Source organism: Eleutherodactylus coqui, chromosome 2, assembly GCF_035609145.1.
Source record: "Eleutherodactylus coqui strain aEleCoq1 chromosome 2, aEleCoq1.hap1, whole genome shotgun sequence".
NCBI classification, from domain to species: Eukaryota; Metazoa; Chordata; class Amphibia; order Anura; family Eleutherodactylidae; genus Eleutherodactylus; species Eleutherodactylus coqui.
The window spans coordinates 330,463,367-330,484,427 of record NC_089838.1 but is presented as its reverse complement, the minus strand read 5'-3'; the positions used below and the strand labels follow the sequence as shown (position 1 = coordinate 330,484,427).

At 45.4% G+C, this 21,061-nt stretch overlaps 1 protein-coding gene across 1 annotated transcript; it reads left to right on the top strand.

Annotated features, from left to right (window-relative positions):
• The first annotated feature begins 3,792 nt into the window (after positions 1-3,792).
• Positions 3,793-20,827, top strand: LOC136610907 (vitelline membrane outer layer protein 1 homolog). Its single transcript, XM_066590103.1, has 4 exons — positions 3,793-3,871; positions 10,867-11,027; positions 14,236-14,357; positions 20,456-20,827. Exons 2-4 carry the CDS (start codon positions 10,875-10,877, stop codon positions 20,766-20,768), a joined length of 588 nt encoding a protein of 195 aa, XP_066446200.1. The 5' UTR covers positions 3,793-3,871; positions 10,867-10,874; the 3' UTR covers positions 20,769-20,827.
• The last annotated feature ends 234 nt before the right edge of the window (positions 20,828-21,061 follow it).

Here is a 21,061-nt window from a genome sequence, read left to right as displayed (position 1 = left end):
AAGTTTTCAAGCCTTTTCGCTAAAAGTTTCGCCACAGTTTTACATCGAAATTTATAAGCGAAATGGGCCTATAATTACCACAGAGTGTAGGATCCTTATTGTCCTTGGGAATAAGAGTAATATGGGCCTCTTGCGCTTGTCTAGGAAGTTTACTACCCCTCAATAGTGCGTTAAAGAGGTCCGTTAATCTTGGGGTTAAGACTGTTTGAAAGGTCTTATAATAGACCCTAGTAAGTCCATCGGGGCCCGGACATTTGTTAGGTGGGCATGTGGTTATTAGGTCTTTCACTTCCTCCTGGGTAACCGGTGAGAGCAGCGAATTTGCCTCTTGTTGGTCTAGTTTGGGTATCTTTAGTTTTTGGAGGAACCTATCGATTTGTTCTTTTGGATTTGGAGTCTCCTCCCTAGTGGGGGGGGGGGGGGTTGTATGTTGTATAGTTCTTTGTAAAACAGCTGGAACTCCTTAGCTATTTCCTCGGAGGATGTAACCAGCTTTCCTGAGGAGGTTTTAATGGTTCTAATTGTATTCTTGGTACGTGCCTTTTTAATTAATGACGTCATACATTTACTGCCTCTGTTTCCTTGCGCATAAACTACATGCTTCATATAGAGATTCTTTTTATTAAATTTTGATTTGAGGCACAGTTTTAATTCTTTTCTTAGATTTTCTAGTTTCTCTAGGTTGCCCTGAGTCTGTGAGAGTTTGACAGATTGTTCGAGTTTGGCTATCTGTGAAAGCCTATCGTCTATCTCTTTCTGTATCTTTTTCTTAACCCTGGTACCTAGGGCCATTAGTAGGCCTCTCACATAGGCTTTGTGGGCCTCCCAGACTGTGGGAGTGCCGACCTCTCCGTCCGAGTTGAATAGGAAGTATTCCTCGATGGCTTCAGCGAGGTTTAGATTCTCATCCCTCAAGTCCAGTAATGAAGGATTGAGTCTCCATCTCCATTCTTTGAAGGATACCTGGAGGGGTCTGAGTAGGATATGTATGGGAGCATGGTCATAGATGGTCAGAGGATCTATCATGGCTCTGTTTATGGACTCCAAAAGCCCTCTGGAGATGAACAGGTAGTCCAATCTCTGGAAGGAGGAGTGGACCGGGGAGAAAAAGGGAAAAACTTTCATGGAGGGATTAAGAAGTCGCCAAACGTCCACTACTCCTAGTTCTTGTAAACCCCGGTTAAGTTTCCTTAATTTGATCTGGGAGATCCGAGAACGGCCCACAGATGAGTCAAGCAGGGGATTAAGGACGACATTGAGATCTCCTCCCAGAATTATGTGGCCTATCGCAAATTGTTTCAGTATATCAAGTTGTTTGAATAACCACGCGACCTGATCAGTATTTGGTGCATATATGTTTGCTATGGTAATTTTTACGTTGTCCAGAGAGCCCTTCAGAAAAAGTACTCTCCCTTCTCCGTCCGAGTATTGGGATTCACAAGTAAAATTAGTCGTTTTGTGGAAGAATGTGGAGACTCCTTTAGATGTCGAGGAAGGGTGGGAACTATGATAACATTGGGGTATTGTCTGCCCGGCAAGCCGAAGCACCTGTCCCCCCTGAAATGTGTCTCCTGCAGGAAGACGATTTTGGAGTTGTACCTTTTTAGCAATAGTGCTATGTTATGGCGTTTCAGCGGCGAGTTGAGGCCCTTGACATTAAATGATGTAACGCGTAGATCTCCCATAACTCATAGTGTTTATGGAAGTGAGGCAGTATCTGAAAAAAGAAAGTATTGTTAATTGACAGTAATACTTTTGCGCTGAGCACTTGGTACTCCCACCTGAGGGTCGGGAGAAGGGTGGGTGAGGGAGGGTGAGGAAAATGGGGATGGGGAGGTTATAGGAATGTAAACGAGCGTTAGAAGTTACAAGCAGTAATAGACTTAAAGGGGTTGTCCCGCGAAACAAAGTGGGTCTATACACTTCTGTATGGCCATATTAATGCACTTTGTAATGTACATTGTGCATTAATTATGAGCCATACAGAAGTTATCAGAAATTTTTCACTTACCTGTTCCGTTGCTAGCGTCCTTGTTTCCATGGAGCCATCTAATTTTCAGCGTCTAATCGCCAAATTAGACGCGCTTGCGCAGTCTGGGTCTTCTTCTTTTCTCAATGGGGCTCCATGTAGCTCCGCCCCGTCACGTGCCGATTCCAGCCAATCAGGAGGCTGGAATCGGCAATGGACCGCACAGAAGCCCTGCGGTCCACCAAGGGAGAAGATCCCGGCGGCCATCTTCAGCAGGTAAGTAAGAAGTCACCGGAGCGCGGGGATTCAGGTAAGCGCTGTCCGGTGTTCTTGTTTAACCCCTGCATCGGGGTTGTCTCGCGCCGAACGGGGGGGCTGTTGAAAAAAAAAAAAAAAAACGTTTCGGCGCGGGACAACCCCTTTAAACGTTCTGTGCCCTGTAAAAGAAGAGGCCAGGTGTGCTCCTGGACTTCCTTCAGAGTGGGGGAATATACCTCTATCAGTACTGTACGCAGCAGCTGACAGAGAGATGAAATAACAATTAAAGTTAACAATAGCCTGCCCTGGCAGGCGCTCATCAGGACCGTTTAATCCTGCAGGGGGAATAACCTTAATTCTCAATTGGGGAGGCATCAGAGCCACCCCTCAGGCGAGGGTGTGGGGGGCATGTGATGTATGCCTTGCTTCACTGGCACTCCAAACAACTTGCCAGTTCTCCTCTTCCAGCCCCATACAACAGGGTACGGGTAATACTGGGGGGGAGCTCTCTCCCAGCCAACAAAAACAGTAATTAACGGTAGGTGCAGACCAAGGCACCAGAAAGGTTTCAAACACATAACCTTGTCTGCGGTAGGGAGAGAATGGGGCAATCACACCATAGTAAGTGGTCTGTCAGGAACAAAATTGTCCTTCAAGTGTTCCTTTCTCCAAGCTCTTCTCTTGGTTTTTTCTTTTTGTTTTTTGGAGATTTGGAGTTGCTCACTAGTTGCCAGTTTTCTTGTGGGGCCAACCTGGGGAACTTAGGCTAGTCCGGTAAAGGTAGCCATCCCTGGAGCTGAATAGGCTCCATGTCCAGCAGTTGCCAGAGCTGTTGAAGTTCCTCTGGGGATCGTATGTTGAGCTTGCGGCCCTTGTAGGTCACTCCTAACCCAAACGGGAAAAGCCAGGCATATTTTATGCCGTTATCTCTCAGTATTTCCAAGAGTGGGCGCAGGGCCCGGCGCTTCGCTAAGGTTGAAGGAGCTAAATCTTGGTATAGCTGAATAGGAGTGTCCGCATAGCAGAGCTCTTTTTGTTGTCTTGCTGCTTTCAATATAGCTACAGCGTCAGAGAACATGAGCAATTTGCACACAACATCCCTTGGAGGGTCTGATGCAGGGGGGTGGGGTCGTAGAGCTCTATGAATTCGCTCTATGGTGATGGGTGCAGCTCTTTCTGCTCCCAGTAGTGAAGTGCATATCTCAGTCGCCACCTTAGAGAGACAGTCTGCAGCCCAGGACTCAGGGAGACCTTTAATGCGCACATTGCTGCGCCTGTTTCTGTTTTCTAAGTCCTCCTGCATAATTAGGGTTTTGTTTAACTGCTCATGCTGTTCTATCAGGATTTTCTCCACTTCACAGGAGTATGTAATATAGAGGCAGAAGTGGACTCCAGCTCTTCTACTCGCCGTCCCATCTGTTTAAGATCCTCTTTAATTTCTGTGAGGTCAGTTTTAAGTGGAAGCAGAGCCTGTGAGAACAGGTCTCTCATAAAGGCTCTAGAGACGTTTTCTCCCTCATCCTCCTCTGATGAGCCCCCCTCCTCCCCTGCCTTACTGTCTGCTGCTGCAGCTTCCCGGGCCGGCGCCATCGTGAGCTGGGTTCGGGGAGAGCTAGAACTCCGGTCTTTGAGAAACCTCTGCAGGTCAGTTTGTTCCTTCTGCGATTGGGGTGTGCCTGAGGGTTCTCCCCCTCTCTCCTTCATAGTTTTCCCCATCTGCGCTTCTTGTAGCCGCTGTAATCGGTCTCTGACGGCGCCGCTGAGATGGAGCTCTGCACCTAGATTTCCATCACGCTCAGCGGTCAGGATCCGCCCGCCCCCTGTAACATTTCTGTAGCAAAAGTATAGGCGAACCCCTGTAACATTTCTGTAGCAATAGTATAGGCGAACACCTCAAAAAATTTGTGCACCAAGAAACTGATAAAACTCTTAAAAGTTTTAAACAGAGCATTTTGGGCCGCATAGAAATTGGCAGTTCAGTGTGATGACATGCTGTTTTAGGAGAAGGAGGAGTAATAATATCTGAGAGGGATAAACAAAGCTAATTCTCCCCTTTTTTGGGATGTTAGATGATGCATTTTTCTCCTGTTGCAGGAAAAAGATTCTTTAGGAGCCGCTGCTTTCCACCGGTGAAGAGAAGTCTGGGGAAATCCAGCCTTTGTTCATCTTTATGAGTGTAAGCCTGTGTAAGCCTGTCGGCGCTGTCAGCTGACAAGTGGGTACACTTATCCATGATGATTCCCCCAGCTGCACTAAATACCCTCTCTGACAAGATGCTAGCGGCAGGGCAGGCCAGCACCTCCAGGGCGTACAGCGCAAGTTCGTGCCACATGTCCAGCTTTGACACCCAACATTTGTTTGGAGCAGAGGTATCATGAAGGGCGGTGGTACGATTGGCTACGTACTCCATCACCATCTTTTTACAGTGCTCCCTCCGGCATAGCCTTGACTGGGGAGTGGTGACACAGTCTTGCTGGGGAGCCATAAAGCTGGCGAAGGCCTTGAAGAGTGTTTCCCTGCCTGCGCTGGACATGCTGCCTGATCCCCACGCCTCCCCTGCTACTTGGCCCTCGAAACTGCTTCTTCTGCCACTGTCAGATGGGAACTTTAGCATCCCTTTTTCCACCGGGCCCCTGTGGTATTGCATCACTCCCATACCTCTTTCCTCTTTGGAAATTAGAGTGGAAAGTTTCTCCTTATACCGTGGGTTGAGAAGAGAGTACACCCAGTAATCCGTGTTGGCCAGAATGCGTCTAACGCGAGGGTCACGAGAAAGGCAGCCTAACATGAAGTCAGCCATGTGTGCCAGGTTACCAGTACGCAACATATCGCTGTCCTCACTAGGAAGATGACTTTCAGTACCCTCCTCCTCCTCTACAGCCCATACACTCTGAACAGCTGACAGGAAAGAAGCATGGGTACCCTCTGCAGTGTGCCCAGCTGTCTCTTCCCCCTTCTCCTCCTGCTCCGCCCCCTCCTCCGCCAAAACGCGCTGGGATATAGACATGAGGGTGGTCTGACTATCAAGCAACATACTGTCATCCCCCGTACCTGTTCTAACCGCAAAGCGTCGGCCTTTATGTTTTGCAGCGAACTTCTCAGCAGGCAAAGCAGCGGGATGGTAACGCTAATGATTGCCGCATCGCCGCTCACCATCTGGGTAGACTTCTCAAAGTTTCCGAGGACCTGGCAGATATCTGCCATCCATGCCCACTCCTCAATAAAGAATTGCGGAGGCTGACTACCACTCCGCCGCCCATGTTGCAGCTGGTATTCCGAGTACAGTTCCTGGGAGTCTGCCTGCTCAGAATATGTCATTTTCATGGAGTGAGGAGGCTGGGAGGAAGGAGGAGCAGCAGCCAGAGGATTCAGAGTTGCAGTCCCTAGGCCGGGAGTAGTGGACTGCATAGAAGACTGGGTGGTCGATACATTGCTGGACGCATTTTCTGCCATCCATGACAGGATCTGCTCACACTGCTCTGTTTGTAATAAAGGTCTACCACGCGGACCCGTAAATTGTGATATGAAGCTGGGGAGCCCAGAAACTTGTCTCTCTCCCAATCCCGCAGCAGCTGGCTGTAATTCAGCACGCCCAGGAACTCGGTCTATGCCCACACTCTCACTTGGACATCCGCGTCCACGTCCTCGACCCTTACCCCTACCCCTACTACATCATGGTGGATTAAGAATAGAGCAGGGGCCAAATAAATTACCCAACTGTACAGCACTGACAACTGTGGCTAATTCACAGCACACAGAGACTTCTAGATAGCGCAGGCTCTATGCTGTGACTTGAAAAAGTCTTGCGCTGATACCTAGGGGTAATTTACCGCTCGCAGAGACTTGTAGATAATAGAGGCTGTGTGGAGTGGGAGAAGACTCTAAAGCCAGTGGATAGTGCTGGTAACTGCGGCTATCTCAACCCCACCAAGGAAAGGGTATTGTGAGACGCTCTGCACAGCAGCAGAGCTGAAATACTTTGCAGTGACCCAGGAAATATTACAGTACTGTTTAGCGGTGAGACCTCTGTCTAATGCACTGCAGACACAGAACGGTATAAATGAAGTAGTTTGCAGTAGGCTAGGAAATATTACAGAGCAATTTTACGGTAAGAGCTGGTTGTATGGCACTTCAGGCTGAGAACGCTATTACTTAAAAAAGGCTGGGAAGTGGCCTAGGCCCTAGATGCGTAATACAAAAATTGATGCCCTACAACTCCCAGCAGGCCACAACTATAATGAACACGGTCAGAGGTAGCCCTAAGAAAGAGCGTTGGGGTTCTTGCACAAAGGATCAGGAGGACTGTATAGTGTATATAACTTTCCCTATAGAAGTGGCTGTGCCCCAACACTCTGTGTCTAATGCACTGCAGACACAGAACGGTATAACTGAAGTCATTTGCAGTAGGCTAGGAAATGTTAGAGTGCAGTTTCACGGTGAGAGCTGGTTGTACGGCACTGCAGCCTGAGAACGCTATTACTGAAAGGCTGGGAACAGAGCTTGATGCGTAATACAAAAATTGATGCACTACTACTCCCAGCAAGCCACAACTATAATGCACACGGTCAGATGTAGCCCTAAGAAGGATCGTTGAGGTTCTTGAAGACAGGATCCTACTCTAACACTTTCCCTATATAAGCAGCTCTTTCCCTAAACTCTGCGTAGTACACTGCAGACTGAGAATGCTATAGTTGAAATGGCCAGCACAGCCCGAGATGCTTAAAAAAAATTGGTGCACTGTTGCTCCCAGCCAGCCACAACAGTAATGCACACTATGAAGAGTGAGTAGCCCTAAGAAGGACCGTTGGGGTTCTTGAAGACTGGATCCTACTCTAACACTATCATTGTATAAGCAGCAGCACTTTCCCTAACCTCTGCCAGCATGCGTCTGAGGCGAGCTGCGGGCTGGACCAGTTTAAGTACTCGGTGGTCACCTGATCAGCCCAGCCACTCACTACTGTGGGGTGGGATACGGCTGGCACATCACAGCAGGAAGTGGTAATGCTTTCCTTGCATGTCTATTGGCTAGAAAATGGCGCTAAACATACGGGGATGTAAATGCAATTGACTCGAGTACCGCGTGGTGTTCGTCTTGAATAACGAGCATCTCGAGTACCCTCAAGCATCAAGCAACAAGCATCAAGCTCGGACGAGTGTGCTCGCTCAACTCTAATTCTTGTACATATGGGGGCAGTATTATACTAGTTATATTCTTGTACAGAGGAGGCACTATTATAGTAGTTATATTCTTGTACATAGGGGGCAGTATTATAGTAGTTATATTCCTGTACATAGGGTGCAATATTATAGTAGTTATATTCTTGTATATAGGGGGCAGTATTATAGTAGTTATATTCTTGTACATAGCGGGCAGTATTATAGTAGTTATATTCTTGTATATAGGAGCAGTATTATAGTAGTTATATTCTTGTACATAGGGGCAGTATTATAGTAGTTATATTCTTGTACATAGGGGCAGTATTATAGTAGTTATATTCTTGTACATAGGGGGCACTATTATAGTAGTTATATTCTTGCACATAGGGGGCAGTATTATAGTAGTTATATTCTTGTATATAGGGGGCAGTATTATAGTAGTTATATTCTTGTACATAGCGGGCAGTATTATAGTAGTTATATTCTTGTATATAGGAGCAGTATTATAGTAGTTATATTCTTGTACATAGGGGCAGTATTATAGTAGTTATATTCTTGTACATAGGGGCAGTATTATAGTAGTTATATTCTTGTACATAGGGGGCACTATTATAGTAGTTATATTCTTGCACATAGGGGGCAGTATTATAGTAGTTATATTCTTGTACATAGGGGCAGTATTATAGTAGTTATATTCTTGTACATAGGAGGCAGTATTATATTAGTTATATTCTTGTACATAGGGGGCAGTATTATAGTAGTTATATTCTTGTACATAGGGGGCAGTATTATAGTAGTTATATTCTTGTATATAGGAGCAGTATTATTCTAGTTATATTCTTGTACATAGGGGACAGTATTATAGTGGTTATATTCTTGTACATAGGGGGCAGTATTATCGTAGTTATATTCTTGTACATAGGGGGGCAGTATTATAGTAGTTATATTCTTGTACATAGGGGGCATTATTATAGTAGTTATATCCTTGTACATAGGGGCAGTATTATAGTAGTTATATTCTTGTACATAGGGGGCATTATTATTGTAGTTATATTCTTGTACATAGGAGCAGTATTATAGTAGTTATATTCTTGTACATAGGGGGCAGTATTATAGTAGCTATATTCTTGTACTAAGGAGGCAGTATTCTAGTAGTTACATCTTTGTACATCGGGGCAGTATTATAGTAGTTATATTCTTGTACATAGGAGCAGTATTTAGGTAGTTATTTTCTTGTGTATATAGGAGGCAGTATTATAGTAGTTATATTCTTGTACATAGGAGGCAGTATTATAGGAGTTATATTCTTGTACACAGGAGGCAGTATTATAGTAGTTATATACTTGTACATAGGAGGCAGTATTATAGTAGTTACATTCTTTTACATAGAGGGCAGTAATATAGGAGTTATATTCTTGTACATAGGGGCAGTATTATAGTAGTTATATACTTGTACATAGGGGGCAGTATTATAGTACTTATATTCTTGTACACAGGAGCAGTATTATAGTAGTTATATTTTTGTACAAAGGGGAGCAATATTATAGTACTTATATTCTGTAACATCTGGGGCAGTATTACAGTAGTTATATTCTTGTACATAGGAGGCAGTATTATAGTGGTTACATTCTTATTCATAAGGGGCGGTATTATAGTAGTTATATTCTTGTACATGGGGGCAGTATTATAGTAGTAATATTCTTGTACATATGTGGCAGTATTATAGTAGTAATATTCTTGTACATAGGAGGCAGTATTATAGTAGTTATATTCTGGTACTAAGTGGCAGTATTATAGTAGTTATATTCTGTTACATAGGGGGCAGTATTATAGTAGTTATATTCTTGTACATAGGAGCAGTATTATATTAGTTATTGTTTTGTACATAGGGGAGCAGTATCATAGTAGTTATATTCTGGTACATAGGGGGCAGTATTATAGTAGTAATATTCTTGTACACAAGGGCAGTATTATAGTAGGTGTATTCTTGTACATAGGGGCAGTATTATAGTAGTAATATTCTTGTACATAGGGGACAGTATTATAGTAGTTATATTCTTGTACATAGGGAGCAGTATTATAGTAGTCATATTCTTGTACACAGGAGTAGTATTATAGTAGTTATATTCTGTTACATAGGGGGCAGTAGTATAGTAGTTATATGCTTGTATAAAGGAGGCTGTATTATAGTAGTTATATTCTTGTACATAGGGGGCAGTATTATAGTACTTATTTTGTTGTACACAAGGGCAGTATTATAGTTGTTACTTTTTTGTACATAGGGGACAGTATCATAGTGCTTATATTCTTGTACATAGGGAGCAGTATTATAGTAGTTACATTCTTGCATATAGGAGGCAGTATTATAGTAGTTATATTCTGGTCCATAGGAGCAGTATTATAGTAGTTATATTCTTGTACATAGGGAGCAGTATTATAGTAGTTATATTCTTGTACATAGCGGGCAGTATTATAGTAGTTATATTCTTGTAGATAGCAGGCAGTATTATAGTAGTTATATTCTTGGACATAGGAGGCAGTATTATAGTAGTAATATTCTGGTACATAGGGGGCAGTATTATAGTAGTTATATTCTTGTGCATAGGAGGAGTATTCTAGTAGTTATATTCTTGTACATAGGGGGTAGTATTATAGTAGTTATATTCTTGTACATAGAGGGGCAGTATTATATTAGTTATATTCTTGTACATAGGGGGCAGTATCATAGTAGTTATATGCTAGTACATAGTGGGCAGTATTATAGTAGTTAGATTTTTGTACATAGGGGACATTTTTATAGTAGGATGTAGTAATAGTCAAGAAATAGAACTAGGACTCTTGATGGCATTTTGCCAATTTTTGTACACTTGGGCATCCTTTGTATCATGTGAAGAATTGCATTATGGGTGAACTTAATCACCCTTCTTTGGGGCCCATAAGAGCTAAATAGGCTGCAAACATGTCTGAGTTTTGCTTAGATTACATGCATGGAGAAATGTACTCTTTTTTTTTACTGGAAACTGCGGCTATTTAATAGAGCGCGGGAAGCATTGCCAGAAGCTGGACCACCAGTCGGGCTAATTCTCGTCTCAATAGCACTTTTAGTCCAGTAATCGGCACCCCTCTATCATTCCCATGAGTTATAGCTGCTGCTTTAATTCAGAATTACAATAATTCGTGTTCATATACACACACACACACACACACACACACACACACATACGTACAGGATGTATATATAAAATGTGTTACCCAATATATTGACCATCATATCACTGACAGATCTTCAGGTTATTGTGACCCGGAGCCGGAGTGACCCAATGATAATAATGTTTAATATACTAAATCACACGGCACAGTCCGGGCTAATTATTACCCATCACCACGGAGATTACCTTCCACTAACTACAATTCTTCACTCTCCCAGCTCTATATATATGGGGGTGTACACATTGAACAGTCTTTGTCCTTCCATCTTCTAGAAGACAAGATGCTGTCGAAGGTTCTGGCCCTGTTGCTCATCGTGCAGACGGCACAAGTCTACTCTGAAGTCATTTCAGTCAGTAATGGGGCACAGTGGGGACAATGGGGTCCATGGGAGAAATGTCCCGAAGGTTCGGTGGCCACAGGCTTCAGTTTGAAGGTGAGGTGATTGTATAAATAATAGAGATGAGAGAATCCATTTTATATTGTTTCGGGACTTAAAAGAAAGTTGAAAGGTCTTAGAATTAATAAAATTGAATACTCACCACCACATGGAACCCAGAAAGGGCATTTGTTGTGTAACTGACCTATTGGGCACTCACAGACTTCCGCGGTGCACAATGTACAGCATGTGACTACCCACCGCTTCATCCAGGTTCCATGCGGCAGAAACTGGAGCTACAGCGCCAGACAGGGAGCTGCTGGGATATGCGAGGATTAAACTTTTATTAATTTTAAGCCCCTGTAACTTTCTTTTCAAGTCCCATAAAACCGCTTCTGCTAATTTTTTGCCAAATTGCTGATAATATAAAATATCTGAGTAAAGAAATCCTATATGGGAAAGGGATCTGTGATGAGAGGGGAGAGGACAGTATATGGGGGGGCTGTGCTGATGGTGAAGACTACAGTACATCGGGGGCTGTGATGAGGGGAAGAGAAAAGTACATGGAGGGAGAAGATAGTACATGGGGGGCTGTGATGAGAGGGAGAGGACAGATCATGGGGGGCTGTGATGATAGGGAAGAGGACAGCACTAAGGGGGTTGTGATGAGGATGAAGAGGGCAGTGCATGAAGGGTTCTGGTGAGAGGGGAAAGGACAGTAAGTGAAGGTTTGTGATGAGAGAGGAGAACACAGAACATGGGGGCTGGGATTAGGGGGAAGAGGACAGTACATGGGGCACTGTGATAAGGGGAAGAGGACAGTTAATGGGGGGCTGTGATGGGAGGGAGTGGACAGTACATGGAGGGTTGTGATGAGGGTAGAGAGGACAGTACATGGGGGGCTGTGATAGTGGAGAGGACAGTCCATGGAGGGCTGTGATGAGGGGTAGAGGGCAGTATATGGGGGGCTGTGATGACGGGGAGGACAGTACATGGGGGCTATCATGAAGGAGAAGAGTACAGTACATGTCGGGCTGTGAAGAGGGGAGAGAGGACAGTACATAGGGGGGCTGTAAAGAGGGGGGAGAGGATAGTGCCTGGGGGGCTGTAAAGAGGGGGGAGAGGATAGTGCCTGGGGGGCTGTGATGGGGGAGAGGACAGTACATGGGGGGGGGCTGTGATGAGGGGGGAGAGGACAGTACATGGGGGGGCTATGATGAGGGGGAAGACTACAGTACATCGGGGGCTGTGATGAGGGGAAGAGAAAAGTACATGGAGGGAGAAGATAGTACATGGGGGGCTGTGATGAGAGGGAGAGGACAGATCATGGGGGGCTGTGATGATAGGGAAGAGGACAGCACTAAGGGGGTTGTGATGAGGATGAAGAGGGCAGTGCATGAAGGGTTCTGATGAGGGGAAAGGACAGTAAATGAATGTTTGTGATGAGAGAGGAGAACACAGAACATGGGGGCTGGGATTAGGGGGAAGAGGACAGTACATGGGGCACTGTGATAAGGGGAAGAGGACAGTTAATGGGGGGCTGTGATGGGAGGGAGTGGACAGTACATGGAGGGCTGTGATGAGGGTAGAGAGGACAGTACATGGGGGGGCTGTGATAGTGGAGAGGACAGTCCATGGAGGGCTGTGATGAGGGGTAGAGGGCAGTATATGGGGGGCTGTGATGACGGGGAGGACAGTACATGGGGGCTATCATGAAGGAGAAGAGTACAGTACATGTGGGGCTGTGAAGAGGGGAGAGAGGACAGTACATAGGGGGGCTGTAAAGAGGGGGGAGAGGATAGTGCCAGGGGGGTTGTAAAGAGGGGGGAGAGGATAGTGTCTGGGGGGCTGTAAAGAGGGGGGAGAGGATAGTGCCTGGGGGGCTGTGATGGGGGAGAGGACAGTACATGGGGTGGGGCTGTGATGAGGGGGGAGAGGACAGTACATGGGGGGGGGGGCTATGATGAGGGGGAAGAGGACAGTATATGGGGGGGCTGTGATGAGGGGGAGAGGACAGTACATGGAGGATGTGAAGGAGGAAGGGACTGTACAGGGGAACTGTGAAGAGGGGGAGGAGGACAGTACTTGGGGGCTGTAATGAGGGGGGAGAAGACAGTACATGGTGGGTTGTGATGAGGGACAGAGGACAGTACATGGGGGGGCTGTGAAGTAGGGGGAGAGGACAGTACATGGGGGGGTTGTGATGAAGGAGGAAAGGACAGCACATAGGGGGCTCTGAAGAGGGGGGGGAGGACAGTACATGGGGGACTGTGATGGTGGAGAGGACAGTACATGGGGGGGCTGTGATGAGGGTGGAGAGGACAGTACATGGGGGGGGGGCTGTTATGGTGGAGAGGACAGTACATGGGGTGCTCCAATGAGGGTGGGGAGGACAGTACATAAGGGCTGTGATGAGGGGGGGGGGGGGGGGGAGGACAGTTCATGGGGGGCTGTGATAGTGGAAAGGACAGTCCATGGGGGCTGTGATGAGGAGCTCAGCACAGTACAAGGGAGGCTGTTATGGTGGAGAGGGCAGTGCAAGGGAGGATATGATGGTGGAGAGGACAGTACATGAGTGGCTGTAATGAGGGAGGGGGGGGGCAGTACATGGGGCCTGTGATGGTGAAGAGGACAGTACATGTGAGGCTGTGATGCAGGTGGAGAGGACAGTACATGGGGGGGGGGGCTGTGATGAAGGGAAGAGATTGGTACATGGCAGCTTTGATTAGATGGGACAGGACAATACATGGAGGGCTTGATGAGAGTGTAGTGGACAGTACTTTGGGGGCTATGAGGAGGGGAAAGAGAACAGTATATGGGGGGGCTGTGATGAGGCGGAAGAGGACAGCACATGGGGGGCTGTGATGGTGGAGAGGACAGTACAAGGGGGGGCTGTGATTAGAGGGAGAGGACAGTACATGGGGGCTGTGATGAGGGGGAAGAGGATGTTTCCATTTCCTATAAGCAAATCCCAGCTAAGAATTATCTAGAAGAAGAATATCAACAGTATGTATAGGGAAATGCAAGGAAGGCACAGATTGTATCCCCTGTATGAACATCCCTGCTGTTTATTACATTTGGAGATCACTCAATGCCATGAAGACTTCAGGACAGTATACTGAATCCACAGGGGTTACTAGATGAGATTACTACTACAGGAATACCAAGTGTTCAGGTGCCAACTTTCCATGGCTGCTCAGGAAAATCATAGATAAAATAACTTAACGGCAAAATTCTCAAATTCTTTTCAATGATTTTTTTTTAGGTAATGGACTACAAGTACCTACACACGATCAAAGATGACACAGCTGTGAATGGAATCCGACTACACTGTGTTTCATGTAAACCTCCACACAATGAGACGACAATCACCTCTGCAGTTGCACCGTGAGTCTAAATAGCTCTATTACCCCATATTTCATATTGATCTACTGTATGTATTCATGCTGTTCTGGATGATCAGGAAGTATTGGTAGTAGAGGCTGGACCTTATAAACCAGCTTCAAGATTCACTCCTGCTGTAAATGGATCAGCCCCTACTGAACAATAGGATCTACACCTGCTGAAAAAAGGGAGATCCACCTCTACTAAAAATTGATCACTTATGTTTGCAGTGCATTGATTGTATCTAGCCATCTTGTTCTTTGTTGTCCTGCTCTTCTCTTTCCACTGACCTTGCCCAGCATCAGTACTGTTTCTAGTGATTTAGCGCAAATCAAAAAGAGAGCCGCTGTTGGATGATTTTGCCTTCTAGTGATATTTTCTGTTTGACGTGATCTAACACTACCTTGTTCGCTGCCATGAAGGTCCAAGGTATCTGCAGCGTTCTCCTCCAGTTCAAATGCATCAATTCTCCTTCTGTCTCTCTTCCTGAGCGTCCAGCTTTCACAACCATACGTCATTATGGGACGATTGCATTGACCAGTCTGGTTTTTGTGGCAATGCTAATATCCTTGCTTTTCCAGATCTCTTCCATTCCTTGCACTGCATTCCTACCAAGTGTAATCCGCCTCTTGATCTCGGGTCTAGGTTGCCCATTGCAATCTATTTTGGAACCAAGGAAGATGAAATCTTGGACCGTCTCGACTTCTTCATTGTTAATCTTTATGTTCACTGTACCATTGCCTACCGCGGTCATGACTTTCGTTTTCTTGCTGTTGAGGTCCAGTCCCAGGCGTTCGCTTTCTTTTGCACTCATTGAATAAGGTATTCCAGGTCACTTTTTACTTTCTGCAAGCAGAGTGATGTAATCTACATATCGGAGGTTGTTGACATTTCTGATACAGATTGTGACTCTGATTTCTGATTGGTCCAGTTTGCATCGCCTCATGATGGTTTCTGCATACAGATTGAAGAGGACTGGTGATAGAATGCAGACTTGCTGTACGCCTTTCTCGATTCTGAACCAATCCGTGTTTCCATAAATCCTGACTGTTGCTTCTCTGTGGTTGTGAAGCGACCTTATAAGCTGTTCAGTATGTTCTGGGACACTTCCAAAGCTTGTCATGTTCGACACAATCGCATGCCTTGCTGTAGTGGATGAAACACATGTAAACGTCATTTAGATACTCCCGGGTCTTCTCCACGTCTTTTGCAGAAGCCAGCCTGAACGTCCGGCAGTTACTGTTCAACAATTGTCACAATTCTGACTCAATAACATGGCTGTGAGCATATAGTCTGAGGAAACTGCTCTTGTAGTTATGAACCAGTACTCACAGCAGGTGTATGTTGTCAGACAGCATCCAACTAGACCGCAGAGGATGGGAGAAGATTCCAGGGTTTATTCAGGAAGAAATCTTGTAGATTGCACATTCAGCAGTAGGTAAAAAGAATGATGATGAGCCAAGGCACAGAGTAGAGACCTAACACGTGGCTATAGACCGGAAACTCCCAAGCAGGAGGAAGGGGAGGAGTTATACAACACAGGATACAGAGAACCAGAAGGGACAAACTAAAAAGGCAAACACTTGCAGGTAGAGTACAGTTTATACATGTCAATGAATAGTCAGGTAGTGAGACGTGTTGTTGTATGATCTTTAAAAGAATTTTGCTCGTGTAAGGTATGAGGCCGATGGAGCAGAATTAAACGTATTAAACGATACATTAAATAGTATCATTGAAAAAAATAGAATTTGTCCCACAAAAAAACAACCCTTAGACACCTATGACGATGGATAAATAAAAAACATGATTTTTTTAAAAAGGGGGTAGAGAAAAATCGAAAATGGAAAAAAGGGCAGTGTCCTTAAAGGTTTAAAATATTTCTTATTGATTTATAACCAGAATTATAAGTGGTGATAAAATTACTGAGGCACAGGAAAATGTTTTTATTAGATGATCCAGACATAGAGGAAGAAAAGAACATGTGCTGTCTTACATGTTTCAGGCAAGCATATAATTAAGGCCAACATGCTTGCCTGAAACATGTAAGATGGTACATGCTTTTTTTTCCCTCCATGTCCATCTGGATTCTTTAATAAAGTTTTTTTACCCAACCCTGGACTTACTCTGTTTTCCTGTGCATGGGTTGTGTTTTCCAGCCAGTCCTTGCATGGGGGCGACTGCAGAGGAGCAGGTTTCTGGCTTGCATTTCTGGTGATAAAATTAGGTGTATAATTGTGGTTGTTTTCTGGAATATTTTTTGAAGTCATTTTCTGTGGGTCATTGAACTGGCCTTAGGGTGCGTTCAGACGAGCGTGTTTTGGTGTGTACTTAGGTGCGGACGTATGTACGAACCTAGGTACGAGCAAAAGCACGCGTGAACACAGCTGCGTGCTTGTTGTCAATGGAGCCGCGGCTGCTGCCGGCGGCTCCATTGAAAACAATGCTCTGCCGGTCCTCTGCATTCTTTTCCAGGGAAGGGCTTTACATATAAGCCCTTCCCTGAAAAAGAAACATTTTAGTGCAAAACAAAAAAAGAATAAAAAAAAACTTACCTCTCCGCCGCTGCTGTGACCCCCCCCCCGCGGGCATGAAGAACACATCTGCCGCATGCGGCAGATGTCTCCTTCACCCCCACTAGTTAAAAGAATTCCCTGCTGCTACATCTGCCATATCTGTGGCAGATGCAGCAAAAGGAATTCTTCAATTCTCACACATGACAGCTGCGGTAGAGAATCCTGCTGCCGGCATCCTGTCAATGGCTTTTCAGGGAAGGGCTTTATAAGCCCTTCCCTGAAAAGCCATTTAAAATAGTGCAAAAAAATAAAAAAAAACAATTCTCACCTCCCTTCAGCTGCCGGGGCTCGGCTGCGACTTCTAGCGCTGTCCCAGGCTCTGTAGTTCTGAGCTATCAGCAGCCGGGGATTTAAAATCCCCGCCTGCTGGTAGCTCTGACTGTGGTTGGCTGAATTGCTTCAGCCAATCACAATCAGAGCTACCAGCAGGAGGGGATTTTAAATCCCCAGCTGCTGATAGCTCAGCAGCACTACAGAGCCGGGGACAGCGGCAGAAGTCCCCGCTGAGCCCCGGCAGCTGTTAGTGGCTTTGCAGGGAAGGGCTTCATTTTAAATCCCCGGCTGCTGATAGATTAGCAGTTCAGCACCACAGTGCAGGGGACAGCAGGAGAAGACGCAGCTGTGCCCCGGCAGCTGAAGGGAGGTGAGTATCTATTTTTTTTGTTTTTTAAATCCCTTTTAATTGATTTCCAGGGAAGGGCTTATATGTAAAGCCCTTCCCTGAAAAACAATTCAGGTGTGCCACAGACCATTGTCTTCAATAGAGCTGCCGCCAGCAGAAGCGGCTCCATTGAAGTGAATGGCTGCATTTTTTTTTTTTCACCAAAATTTTTCCTTTTCAGTTAAGAGCCTATATGTAAAGCTCTTCCCTGGAAAAACAATTTGGTGGTGCCAGCAGACTGTTGTCTTCAATGGAGCCACCGGCAGCAGAAGCGGCTCCATTGAAGAGACTGCCTGCATTTTTATTTTTTTTTTACACTAAAATATTTGTTTTTCAGGGAAGGGCTTATATGTAAAGTCCTTCCCTGAAAAGGAATGCAGGGGGCCAGCAGGTCATTGTTTTCAATGGAGCCGCCGGCAGCAGCCGCGGCTCCATTGAAAACAAGGCATGCATTCCCTATGGTGCACGCATGTCCTATCTTTGCAGGCACGCACCTGCAAAGTACGGACATGTGCACACACCATAGGGAATGCAGTGTTGTAATCACAAGCGTGTTTTAGTGCGTGCGTATGCACGCACCAAAACACACTCGTCTGAACGCACCCTTAGGCCTAGTGCACATGGCCGTAACCGGCTCCGCAAGCAGAATTCCACAGCGGAGCCCATCACGGCGCCCCCAGAGAGACCCCATACTTACCTCCGGATCCGCCGCCCCGCATGATGCTCTGGCGCGCATGCGCAGTAGAGCGCATGATGCGCCGGTCGCGTTATATGACACGCCCAAAGCATCACATGGCACGCCGGCTGCGTTACATGACATGGTGGGCGGGGAAGCGGTTTCACGCTATCTTCCGCTGTGCTACAGCGGAAGATAGCATGACTGAAGGCTTCCATTGACTGCAATGGAAGCCGTCCGTGCGTACGCCCGCGGCAAAATAGAACATGCCGCAGGTGATTGCGGGCGTTTTCATGGGGCGGAATTTTGTGGTGGAATTCCGCACCGTGAGCATTGCGCTATTAGGTTCAATAGAACCTAAAAGCTGCAGGCCAACGCCGCAAAATCTGCCCATGGCAATTAGGCCTTAGAGAGCGCATACTTTACTAGGCTCTTAGGACAATTCTTTTGTTTGAAGCATTTCTGAATGATAGTAGATCGTTCCCTAAGTGATGCACTAGTTGGGCAGTTTCTGTGAATATGTCTGAAAGGGGCTATTCTTCAGCCAGAAGATAATGTGCAGTAGTATAGTCAGGAGAACTATTGACATCTACCTCCTTGAAGTTCGTCTTCATGCAAAGTTGTTTTTTTGTCATCAAAATAAATACAAAGATTGAAAAATATAATTGGTTGGTCAGAGTGGTGATGAGTGAAGGAGAGGCAAAAGGGGTTTAGGTTCAACCACTCCGTAAGGCAATCTATTTCATAAAAAGAAGAGATCATCAATGAAGCGGATACTAAAATTCTATATTTTCCAAAAATTGGTGTGAGGGATGTAGAATATTTTGCTCGAAAAGGTTAACATGTGAAGGTGTAAACCGCATTCCCATAGCACACCCCTTTGTGGGTTTGAATAAAGTTCCCTTAAACTCGAACACGTTGCTGTTCAGAATAAGCATTATACACTTAAGTAAGAATTCCTTCTGAGGTATTGGCATCTCTGTGCCAAAAAAGAGAAAGTGGTCTACCGTTAACAACCCTTGGTCATAGGGAATATTTGAATAAAGGGCCATCACATTGGCAAAGACGAAAGTAACATTAGAAACATCCAGATCTAGATTATTAGGTTCACAAATCAGTTGTGTTGAATCTCATAAATATGAGGGTAATTGGACCACCCACTTACCGAAATGTAAATCAATATTGTGTGACAAGTTGCTAGTGAGGGAATTAATTCCCAAGATAATGGGTTGACCTGGTGGTTTTGTTAGGCTCTTTATTGGGAGATGATAAAAAAAAAGGAAGTGAAGGTCGGTCCATCATCAGATATTGTCTCTTCTCTTTATTTAGGAGGCCTTGTTTACATGCCATGTCTATGAGCTCATCCTAGTTAACTTTGAGTTGAGAACATGGGTTTAACAAGAGAAAAGAATAGAAGTTAGGTTCCGAAAGGATCATAACTAGAGATGAGTGAACCTAGTCGGCCACGCCCCTTTTTCACCCGAGCGCCGCGATTTTAGAGTACGTCCGTACTCGGGCGAAAAGATTTGGGGGGCGCCGTGAGTGGGGGGTTGCAGCAGGGAGTAGGAGGGAGAGAGAAGGCGCCCCCCGGCGCCCCCCGAATCTTTTCACCTGAGTACGGAAGTACTCGAAAATCGTGGTGCTCGATCGAGTAATTACTCGAAACTAGTGTATTCGCTCATCTCTAATCATAACCCTTTGCAATCCAATTTCGGATTCAGGGTTTTCCTAGGGGGCTTTCTCTTTCTGCCATTATACAATGGCACCATCTGCTGGCTAGAGCCAGTAATGAGGTGTGGGACATGCTTCAGAGGCCCCCAACAACAGAGTGGCCAGTAATATACAGTAAGAATACCCTGCCGGATGTCTTCCAACATCGGAGCTGTACAGCCTTCAGTCAGAATGTCTTCAGACGTCAGACAGTGGATTGGAAAGGGTTAAAAGCTGCTTCAAGATAATTGCATTTGTCCTACATGACAACCCCCCCTCTGTTTTTGCTGCCCATATGACAATCCTACAATTGTGACTTAATGTATTAATGGCATGTCTTTTCTCAGTTCTTAGATTTTTCTTGATAGTGGTTACAGTTTTCAAGTTATGAAAAGTAGAGTCAAAATAGCAACTTTTCGAGTCCTGAATTTTAGCGTATGAGGATTAATAACTTCAATTATTGTTCCTTTTTTGTTTACAGATGGGGAATCTGGACAGATACTCAGTGGTGTGACTATGGAAGACTAGCAAGATTCTCAGAGCGGGTGGAGGAAGATCAAGGCATAAAAGATGACACGGCTGTCAACAACTTCAAGTTCGAGTGTACTGACGGTGGAAAACTGGAAGGCCAAGGGCTTTACTGGGGAACATATGGAGAATATAGTGAAACCTGCAAAAATGGCATTTGTGGTCTCCAAACTAAAGTTCAAGGGAACGAAAAACAAGAGAGTGCAATACAAATCTCCTTCGATAATACAGGTCTCAATGATGTCCGCTTCATTTGCTGTCGCTAAGTAGCGAAACCTACTGAGATCTCTGCAAACACTCAATAAAAATTGCTTGCAACTCTGAAGTAGAGAGTGGCTACCTTTCTGACATAAAAATACTGGCCAGGGTAAAAGGGGGCATAGCTTAGTGTGTAGATAGGGATGTGACTTATCATGACATATGTTTTTAATTCAGTTATTCTAGAGGCCTCAACTAGTAATTGTGTCCCCCTTAATGATCCCAATAGTAATAGTTCCCCCAGTAGTTTCCCAATAGTAAGTGTCCTCCTTAACAGCCCCAGTGTTAATAGTGTCTCCCT

What these genes read in the sequence shown, in the direction of transcription:
- LOC136610907 (XM_066590103.1), top strand. Translation starts at nt 10,875, where the DNA reads ATGCTGTCGAAGGTTCTGGCCCTGTTGCTCATCGTGCAGACGGCACAA. An exon ending in CCACAGGCTTCAGTTTGAAG is followed by an intron (nt 11,028 to 14,235) that starts GTGAGGTGATTG and finishes ATTTTTTTTTAG; the next exon opens with GTAATGGACTACAAGTACCT. An exon ending in ATCACCTCTGCAGTTGCACC is followed by an intron (nt 14,358 to 20,455) that starts GTGAGTCTAAAT and finishes TTTTGTTTACAG; the next exon opens with ATGGGGAATCTGGACAGATA.